General features: G+C 41.0%; 1 protein-coding gene across 3 annotated transcripts in view; it reads left to right on the forward strand.

Moving 5' to 3' along the window:
* Positions 1-202: 202 nt before the first annotated feature.
* Positions 203-10,800, forward strand: part of LOC131234973 (uncharacterized) — a 12,939-nt gene continuing 2,341 nt past the window's right edge. Inside the window, exons 1-5 of one of the 3 annotated variants that reach the window (XM_058232007.1) lie at positions 208-440; positions 7,881-7,959; positions 8,029-8,128; positions 8,207-8,465; positions 9,580-9,759. In XM_058232007.1, coding sequence (XP_058087990.1) covers positions 7,884-7,959; positions 8,029-8,128; positions 8,207-8,465; positions 9,580-9,759 — 615 coding nt within the window. In that variant the 5' untranslated portion in view covers positions 208-440; positions 7,881-7,883. Of the gene's footprint in view, positions 441-7,880; positions 8,129-8,206; positions 8,466-9,579; positions 9,760-10,800 lie in introns of all 3 variants that reach the window. The other 2 variants (XM_058232008.1, XM_058232006.1) reach the window with 2 other exon arrangements.

Below are 10,800 nucleotides of genomic sequence, written 5' to 3' on the forward strand. Positions count from 1 at the left end.
ATGGACGTTATAGATACAACATATACGTCATAGTGGGGCCCATAGAATTTGATGACGTCACTTTAAGAGCGACTCTCGCTGCTAAACCTGACAGTATCTGATCCGCGTCCCTCGTGGCAAGAGGGGATAATAATTATGTTTTTTTAATCCCATCCCACCTAATCCTTCCCAATGCCATCCCACGTAAGTACACGCGAGAGTACCGGAAGTATTGGTCCCCCTTTGCAGCCGTTGATTCCGACCAGATTTTAAGATCCTTAGAACGTTTTCCTTTCTCAATATCCATGGAGTGAAGCCAAAAGGCCGAGAGGATATTCCCATCTTTTACTCATCAAAGCTCCCAGATGATCGAAACCTAGCTACGTCTCCGTCCTCCAAATCACAATCGCCTCCATCTGTCTTCTTCCCTCCCTATCGCAATCGCTTCTATCTGAGCAGTGGTGCGACTCTCTCTCTCTCTCTCTCTCTCTCTCTCTCTCTCTCTCTCTCTCTCTCTCTATATATATATATATATATATATATAGCCATTTTGGATTTCGATTTTTGGGGGTCATTTTGGCCATCTGGACCGTTCACTTGCTCGGCCCCACAGTGGACAGAGCACGCCTCAAATCATCAAATCTAATACTCAAATTCCTAGCCTCACTATGCTTTGAGCAATGCTAGGATCAGGATAACATTTCAGCCTCTTTCGAGGTTTTTGAATTTTTGGGGCTCATTTGTTGGGGTTTCTCAAAGAGAGACCGGATCCACTGCAGTTCTTTCCAGGTTGAGCTTAACCCAGAACGCAATGTGTGGGGCCCACCGTGATGTTTGCATCGAATCCATTTTGATGTGCACCCTCATGTTATCCTTGGTGTCCAGAAATCAGGCTGATCCAAAAGTCAGGTGGGCCACACCACGTGAAATCACGCTTATGATCTCTAAAATCACGCAGTGAGGGCTGCCTGAGTCTTGGAGTAGCCTGTTTTTGGGGGATCACATCTTCTGAATGGATTAGATGGCATATAGAAAAAATACAGTGGACCCCACTGGTGAGCGTCCGCATCCCAAAGTTCCCTGCGGCTTGCCCCATCTCAGTTTGGGATTGGCCTGATTTTTGGGTGCGTAGGGTCCGCACATGATGGACGTATTGGATGCCGTACACTGATCATGGTGGGCTCCATACTCCAGGTTGTAGGTTAAGTTTAATTTACAAAGCTTTGTAGTGTATGCAGCCTCAATGAAGAATGACACATGAGGTCAGTGTTCTATTGAAGTTGTCTTTGAACTTGGAACTTAGTGTGAAAGGAGATTTCCTCTATTTCTTGCTTTACATGAAGCAGATCCATTTCTCTGCATTCCACATTTATATTACAATTTTCTGCATTTCCTGCTTTTACATGAAGTGGACTTAATTTTCTAATGTGAAAATTATGGGAGTTACATCTGTTACATGCTTGTGGAGACAATGGCTCGTAATGTTTAGATTGTTATACATTTTACCTCCCATCACCTTGGTTGTTAAATGACCATTGCGTGCTTATTGAAGGATTCCCATCATCCTTTAAAAAAAAATAAAAATGTAATGATATTTTATTAAAGAAGCGCAAAGCTAGTGCAAAGAATTACACCCCTAAAAGAAAGTAAAATTACAATCCTTCATTGCCTTTATAAAAAAGGGCTATTCCTCTAAGAAGAGCTTTGCCTTGTTATAAAAAAGGGCTATTCCTCTAAGAAGAGCTTTGCCTTGTTAAAAACTTTTCCCTCTAAACCACTCAAACACCAGAAGCATCTGCCATTTCTTTTCCCCCAGATTACCCAAAGGCCTACCATCAACGCCAATTTCCAGCTTGCTCTTCTCTCTTTTCCAAGCCCAACACCTTGCCATGCCATTGAGAAGTCACCAATTGATCCCAACATAATCCGATATATATTTACATTAAATCCATGGGAGTGGAATATATGGAGCAGACTAGCAATGGGCCTTTATATAGTAGTGAAATGGTTTATCTGGGTAGAATGTACATATTAGTGTGGTGATGAGCCTATTTGATGCATGTGTGGACCATATCTCTGTTGCTTCTTCTCTATTTTAACAAACGAAACTTCAATTTCATTGAAAAGCTGAAAAATACATGGGCCTGTTTGGTTGTTGGGGAATTCATCCCTTGGTTTTCCAGGGAGTTTTAGAGTTGGCCTATTTTTCCTGGGGAATAACTAATTTTTGTTTTCCTGGGGAAATCTAGGAAAATTGTAAAAATCATTGAATAAAAAAGCGAACAATTTTTTTTTGGAAAAGTGATAAAACTTTTTATTAGAAGACTGCCAATGAGAATAAGGGTGGGAAAGAATACAACCTAAAAGAAAAACAAACTACAGTCAGAAAAGACAAGACAATTTACAAACATCAGCTGCCTTTATACAAGAGGCCCAATCCACCACATTTGCTTGATTTCCCTAACCACCTCTACCACTGAAGTACATGAATTGTGGAAGCTTCGGTTGTTCCTTTCTCCCCAAATGGCCAATAAGGTCGCCACTAAGACTAGCTGCCAAATAGAGCCATCCCTTCTTTCCTGACCCAACTCTGTGCCGATCCAAGAGAAAGTCTTTTATGGAGCCCACCATTACCCAAAGATTTTGGAGAATGACAAGCAGGCTGGCCCAACCTTTTGAGCGAAGGGAACAAGTTTTTTTTTTTTTTTTGAAGAGTAACATAATTTCATTAAAAAGGAAGAGATAACACAGGAGAGAAAACAGAAAAACCAGAAACTAGGGACGCTGAGATAGCGAACCATCTACACTCCTAGAAACAAAAGATTACAACCCCTGAGAGTGTCTACATTTGAAGCCCATTCTATAATGAACTGATTAACTCTACGGAGAAGGGACAAAGAAGAGTGAGACTCATTTCTGAAGCATCTGTTGTCCAAACTGTCCACCAAACTGCTGGCAAAGCTATCTTCCAAATAGGGGATCTTTGAGATCCTAAACGAGCACCGTGCCAAGCTTTGAGAAGAGATCCCATAGAGAAGGGGGAGCACCAGGCCATGTCGAAGGCAGAGAGGATGTGACCCCATATCTTGCTGATGAGGGGACAATGCACGAAGAGATGGTTGTTGGTTTCTTCAGCAGCCAAGCAGCAAAGACACACATTGGGGAGGATCATACCTCTCTTCTTGACATTCTCAATAGAGAGAGTTTTGTTTCTACCCACCAACTAGCCAAAGAACGCCACCTTAGGAGGGGCCGAATACTTCCACAGGTGGTTAGTCATAATATCTAGGGACTGCATGGGTATTGGATCCAAAATGGAGTAGAATGATTTTACCGAAAAATCACCAGATTTTGCTGGGATCCATCTGATCTTGTCCTCCTCAAGGGGGTCTGGCTGGCAGCTAGAAAGGCGAAGGAGGAGGGCTGAGAATTCTTCTATCTCTTCATCATACAGGTTTCTCCTACATTGCACGTTCCAAATCGGAGGCCCATCTGATTTGGAAAAGCAGCCTCCAATTGTGATCTCCTGGTTATGGGAAGTGTTATATATGTTCGGAAATTGAGTTTTGAGGGGGAGGTCCCCCGGCCATGTGTCTTCCCAGAAACGCACCTTAGTACCAGTGCCTACAACGAAATCGATGTGGCTAAGGATAGATTGTTTCATGGCCATAATTCCTTTCCACAGGGACGACGCTCTGTAGGAAGAGGAATCAAGAGTCCACCAGCCACCTTAGTACCAAAGTGAACAAGTATTTGAATAAGGATATTGACGAGGAGGAAGGCGTGTATTGTGAAGCAGTCACTGCACTTGCAGTGGTGGTGCATCCGGAATCCACTGTCGACATGCTAATAAGGCTGTCTGTAGGAGGAAGTGAGGACATTCCTCAATTTGACTCTTATTGATTGGTATGATTGGCTTGCCATGAAGTTTGGACCACGAGGAATGTAACTGACACATTAGTTAGGATTGTTGGATGGGTCAATTGCTGTAATATGTTATTTGTTTCTTCTTCAATATTTTTTGGTACGATGAAATCCAATTTTTAATGCAATCTAAACTCTATAGTTGTTGATTATGGCTGTACACGTAATTTGATTATAATTTGGACTGGAGGAGATTAAGAAGAACACGGAAGTTTTAGTCCTTATTGCAGAGGCAGCAAAGATTATGGTCTCTGTTGCAATGGTCCATTACTAACTGAACATATTTACAGGACCACATGGGACTTCTGACCCAACTGATGCTGATTATGTCGAGAAACTAGTTTATGAGTGTGATGATTGTTGTTAACAGAACTTACACATGGAGAATCAAGTTTTTCTTAAATATTTTGACATTTTAAAAAACATAGGCTTGTTGAATCATACAAAATATCTTCAAGAATTTTCATTTAATTCTCAATCATGGGCAAGGGAATCAACTAATCCATGAGATATTTCAATATATTGAGGAGATAGATAGTCGGCATTTTAGCAAAGTTTTGAATGAAGTTGTTTCCTTGATACTTGGCTTTTGTCAAGTCATCAACTTCTGAAGCCCCTCAATGTATCCATTATGACCCGGCCAAGATTTAATTGATACTTTTAGGTAGACAACTATAATTGTTCAAAATAATCATCAATTTGTTAAGAGCACATTCTAACCAATTCGAAGAATATTATTTATGACTGTATCGGCATGAAGACAGCACACACGTCCCAATAGTGGTTCTTGGCAATGCCGAAAGATGTTTTTGAAATAGACATAACCAAAATTTGCAGAATATTATTTATGATGGATGTATTGTTCGATATGCACTTCAATTATGCCCTTGCTACATGGGAAAATTTGCCTTCTAATCTTTATGTCTTGCATTCGGCACTGGAAACAGAGGGGGATAATCTGATAGTTTCAGAAGGTATCCTATTTGTTAGCATATTTTACTTTGATGAGTGATGGATCTTAGATCAAGAAGCAATTAATTAACCTATCCAATTGTCATAGTAAATATTCATAAAATATTATCATAGCTAAATACTACCTAACCGGTGCTGGATACGCAAAGGCGTCAAGTTTCTCTAACTACCCCTTTCATCGCATTCACTATCACTTATTTTAGTGGTTCCAATGGTCCAATGAATGCTGCCGAGCTTTTTAGCTTTCAGCATAACTCATTATGAAATGTTGTTAAACATTTTTTTTGGGGTATTGAAAGCGCGCTTGCTATTTTAACTAAAACGCCCCTGTATACTTTAGAGACAAGCGAATATAGTTATCACCATCTGTCTTCTACATAATCACTTCTGAAATGAACAAATTGATGGCTCAAAACTTCTCCAAAAAAGAAAAAAGAAAAAAAAAGAATGACAAAGAAAAAAGAAAAAAAGAAATAGAAGAAGAAGATGTTTCCTTGTTAAATCTTGTACCGAGGACACCACCACTTAGAATGAACAACAAATTAGTCATGCAAATTGTGGGTAGTCATCAAGGCTTCCATAGATGATGTAATGCAGGGGCATTTTCACATTGGGCTCGAGTGGGGTAGCCTGTGGGATGCAGGGACACATTCGAGGTGGGCGGCCCGTGTGAGGTGGTATCCATGTGATTTGGGGCCTACGAGGGGGGTTCGACTAAGGTCCTAACCCATGAGATGTGGGGCTTGAACTATGAGATAAAGGGATTGATTAGCCATGCTCTAACAATTCGAGCTTTTAGAGCAAGTGGTTACTTGTCCTGCATCATGATGATTGTGGTATTGTTGAAGCCAAAAAAAGAAAATAAAAAAGCCACACATGCCTATTTTTTTATGCATAAAAAATTTCCTTGCGTTGTAGGAGGCATACCACCTCATGATGCAACCAAATGGCTAATATGTTGTTTGATCTTGTTTCATCGATGATCAAACCCATCTAAAGGTTCCTAATCAAGAATATGGATTATCCAACGATTGAGATGAAAACTCTTGGCCACTATGAGGATTTAGATTCATTTGATGGAAGATCAATGGTCTTGATGCACCTTGTGGACCAAATCAATGGTTGTTGATTGGTTATAGAATTACAATGAAGTTGAACCAATTTCCATATAGTATTGTTATCACTTTTCTTATGGGCCACTACTAAGTGCGCTTGACCATGAGGCGTTGAGGTACTTGCACTCCTAGAAGAAATTGAGTGTGCAACACGCTAATTGGAGTTACATTCAGGAGTTTACCTTCAATCTCAAGCATCGAGGGGAGTAATGAACGGGGTTGCAGATGCACTTAACTGGAAGACACATCTATTGATCATGTTATAAGTCTCCGTAGTGGGACTTGATGAGATCGAAAGTGATTATGTTATTCGATAAAGATTTCAGAAAGATCTTCGCTGCTTTATCTGTTGGGTTAGACGACGAGTACCCATGCTTTGCTCTCATGACGGATACTTGTCCTATGACACTAGGCTGTGCATTCCAACGGGCTCTTTGTGGGGGTTAATAGTATGCGAACTACATTTTTGGTGGCCTGGGAGGTCACTTTGGGATTAGAAACACTATGACCATGGTCAAAGACTATTTCTATTGGCTAGGAATTGGCTAGGGAGCGAGAAGGACATTACAACCGCACTGTGTGCCAACTTGGTAGGTAAACACGACACTGGCCTATACACTCTGTTACCAGCTTTGAATGGCCCATAGAAAGATCTTAGCATGGACTTTGTACCATGGTTGCTAAGGATGCAGTGTGACCATGGCTCCATTTTTTGTTGTTTTTGATAAATTCTCCAAGATGGCCCATTTCATCCCATGCAAGATGGCAGATGATGCAAAGCACATTACAAACCTTTTCTTAGAGAAGTGGTCTGGCTACAAGGCGTTCCCAAGACCACATAATGTTTGATCAAGATATTAGGTTGATGAGTTACTTTTTCAAGACACTTTGAGCTACGATGGGAACAAAACCTTGAGCAATTTCCAATGGTCGAATGTGGTTTTTTTGAGCAAGGGCTTCTCCATTGATGATCTTTCAGTATGGTTCTGCCATTACTGTTCCCTTTCAGAAGATTTTTATGTCAGTCATTACATTTTAGAGGTAGTAGTTTTGGTATCTAATGTGGGGGCATTTTTACACCAGGCTCGAGTGGGGTGGCCTGTGGGATGCAGGGGCACACTCGGGGTGCGCGGCCCGCAAAACCCATGGATTTGGGGGCCGCGTGAGGTGGAACCCATGAATTTGGGGCCTGGGCTATGAGATAAAGGTATTAATTCGTTATGCTCTATCAATTTGAGTTTTAGAGCAAGTGGTTAATTGTCCTGCATCAAATTTGTATTAGAGCGGGAGGTCTCTTATTCGAGACTCCTCACCGCGGGTAATTAATGTGGGGGCATTTTCACACCAAGCTTGAGTGGGGTGACCTGTGGGATGCAGGGGCACACTCGGGGTGGGCGGCCCACAGACTCCATGGATTTGGGGCCCGTGTGAGGCAGCACCCATGGATTTGGGGCCCATGATTTCTTTGCTTTGAATCCCTTTGCAACCTTTTGGATTGCCTCAGGTGGACTTTAGTAGTTTCCCATTTTAGAGCTAAGATTTGTTAGAGAAGTTATTAGTAGGGGTGGCAGTTTTTTAATCTGTAAGTTACTACCTGTTATTTAGGGTATATGTTTAGGACTCTTTTAATGTTTCTGATTTAAATCATGCCTCTTTTAATAGAGTGGAACAGCACCTTATCTTCCATGCTTTGTCTTTCGTTTGCCCCCTTTTATTCTAGTTTAAAATTTCTATCTAATGCTTTTTCTTATTTTGTTTCTCTGTCAATTTTATACTTCCAAAGTGTGGAGCTTGTCACTTTAGAACTTGTTTAAATAGTGAATCAATTTAGAAAACCACACTTGAATCTTGTTTAAGTAGTTATGTTGACAATAGATGCATTTCCTACAGGACATGTGTCCCACAAATACTTCTAAGAGGACACCGATTGTGTTGAGGATGGTTGTGCTGGTCATTGCAATGCTTTGTGGTATTTGTATTTGCTTTATTTGTCTAAAGCAAATTAGCACACGTGTGAATCCAAATTATGTCGTGCCAGGCCCAAAAATCCAAGTAACCGTGGAACAGTGTCAGGTTTCTAGCACTCACGCTGGGGAGGGTTTACTTTTGCACTATCCGAAACCAAAAACTTATAGCAGGTATTACAAAATTTCCGTATTTCATTTTGTATATTTTTTTTAATAACACACTTTTTAAAGTTGTTAGCACTTCAACAGGGGTGAATGCATATGCAATCCTGTCCGCTTCTTTGCAATTTTGTCCATGCAGAGATCTGGAAGTGGATGGTTTGAAACTTTCTTGAACAGCCACATCAATGTTAGCTCTAATGGAGAGATTTTTTCTGTTAAAGAAAGGCGGAGTAATATTTCATCTGTTCTAGGCACGTTGGACAAAGTGTACAATCTTGATTGGTTTAGTAGTGCTTCCAAAAATGAATGCTCAGCTGCAGTTGGCTTCAAGTGGATGCTTAATCAGGTAATGTTTTACGTGCACACTTTTTTGGACTCTGACCATGGCTTTCTGATAAAAGAGTTTAATACATTTTTCAGATCAATAGGATCTCTTTGATGACATTTATGTTCATTCAAACTGAAGCTATCATATTTTCACCTTGTATGCCAGCTTAATGCTTTGTGTCGATGGTATTTTGTCACTTCTATGTCTAGAAAACTAAGGAAATAATCTTCCCAAAAAAAAAAAGGAAAAGAAGAAGAAGAAGAAGAGAAGCTAGAGAAATGTTACTTCTATTCTTATTAGATAATAAAAGCATGAAAGGATGGAAGACTTGTAAAAAACATATTAACTTGTGCCTCTAAACAAACTATCAATCTCCCATCTAACTGTTATATTGTCCCACCTTTTGAGCTTGTTGTCATGGATTTGCTAACAATTTAGCACACCCTTGTCTGTGCGACACAAATGCAATTCCCCAGTGCTATCTTAGTTGGACTAACTCCGACTTGCATCAGTAGGTGCTGGACACCATTTCAACTGATGATTGAAGGAGTCCTTTATCCCTCATCTAAGCATTCCTGACTTTGAGAACAGAGGGTTCTGGGTGTTGATCTAATATCGAGGAATGCTATGTTGCTAATTGCAAGCAGCCATCTGCCAATGCCGAACACAAGCATCCCCTGCAGGCGGACACAACACTCACCACCAAATACATGTCCTCATGATGCCCTAGTCTACATTCGACATTTATGTCTAAGTGGATCAGGTTGATTTTTGGGCCTGGGCACATTCACTATGGGCCCACCTGATGAATGGTCCAAATCTTGCACATGTTTACCATGTTGGCGCACATGGATCACTTGTTATTGATGTCTGTGATGGGAACTTGCAAGTGGCATTCCTCATTAACATCAATGCTACATGACACCTTTTCTTCAAATCAGAGCTGCACGATTTATTTATTTTTTGCTGATTTGTGGCATATGGTTTCCTTCTATTTTCCAACAATCAATTGCCTTTGACAGCATGCAAATGTTGCATCTTAAAATGAATGTTGTCATCATTCTATCCTGCTGGTTCTATGTTAGTTTTGATGGGAAAGAATCAGGATTTTGTCTTTGCATGGTCAGTGCAGGGTGTCCTGAAATATCACGAAGAAATAGTTGAGTATTTCAACCGCCAGGGTGTTTCTGCAATTTTTCTTCTCCGGAAAAATCTTCTGCGCAGGACTATTTCTATTCTTGCAAATTCTTATGATCGAGATGTGAAGCTACTCAATGGCACTCATAAATCCCATGTCCATTCACAAACCGAGGTCTCTCTCACTATCCAATACTCTTTCATCTTCCTTTCATTTAGATTCCTCAAAGTGATTATAAAATGTTTTGGGGACGAATTACCTAATCTGCAACCCTAATATATGTCTAGGGCAATGTTGTCAAAATCGTGTGATTTGTGGTACGAATATGATTCATATCGTATCACACACCACATGATATGAATCATAGGTTCAAATTGCAAATCCTAAATGACTGTAACTGAATCTTACAATTATCATATGAATCGTAAGATAAATATGGATGCTTCATTAGTCTGGACTCGGCCAATTTGCAAGTCGACTTGAGGCACTTGCTGAGTAAAGCCCTTCTTGGATTTTATTTATTTTTACTACAGTGATGCAAGTAACAACCGTCCCACTCTATGCAAATGCCTAGTAGAGCTGGGGATCGAGTCAAGTCGGACCAAGTTAGGGCTGACCCAACTCGATCCGGTTTTAAAATAGGCCTTTCCTGAACTCGAACCAACTCTGTACCAAGTCCAGCATGTCTGACCCAATTCGAGTCCGGGTCTGGCCTGGACTAATCTGGACCGAGTCTGACCCGGTCACAAGTACCGAGTCGGGTCGAGTTGGCACCAAGTCGGGTCAGGTGCAGTGGGTATTCACGGGCTGAAATCACCACTCAAAGCCTAGATTCACTTGCCAGAATTGCAGCCTCTCCATCAGCTACACAGCATCTCAGATTTGAAATGTCAGATCTGAGTTGTGTGTGTGTGTGTGTGTGTGAGTCGAGTCAGTACCGAGTTGAATTTCGAGTTGAGTTGAGTTACTGGGTGACTCGCTCGACTCGGTTTGAGTTCGGATTGGATGAAGTCAACTGGGTTCGGATCGACTCACCCACTCGGTTCAGATAAAGTCAGATCTGAATGAGTTGGACGAGTTGAGTTTGCCGAGTCGAGTCGTCCCATGCCCAGCTCTAATGCCTAGCCAGGTCACAGTTTTGAAACCTTCTGATCTCGGCTTATGAAATTACTAAAGGCTGAGTTTGGAAAAGCGGCTTGTACTATTTCCACTGTG

The sequence above is a fragment of the Magnolia sinica genome, chromosome 19 (assembly GCF_029962835.1).
Source record: "Magnolia sinica isolate HGM2019 chromosome 19, MsV1, whole genome shotgun sequence".
NCBI lineage: Eukaryota > Viridiplantae > Streptophyta > Magnoliopsida > Magnoliales > Magnoliaceae > Magnolia > Magnolia sinica.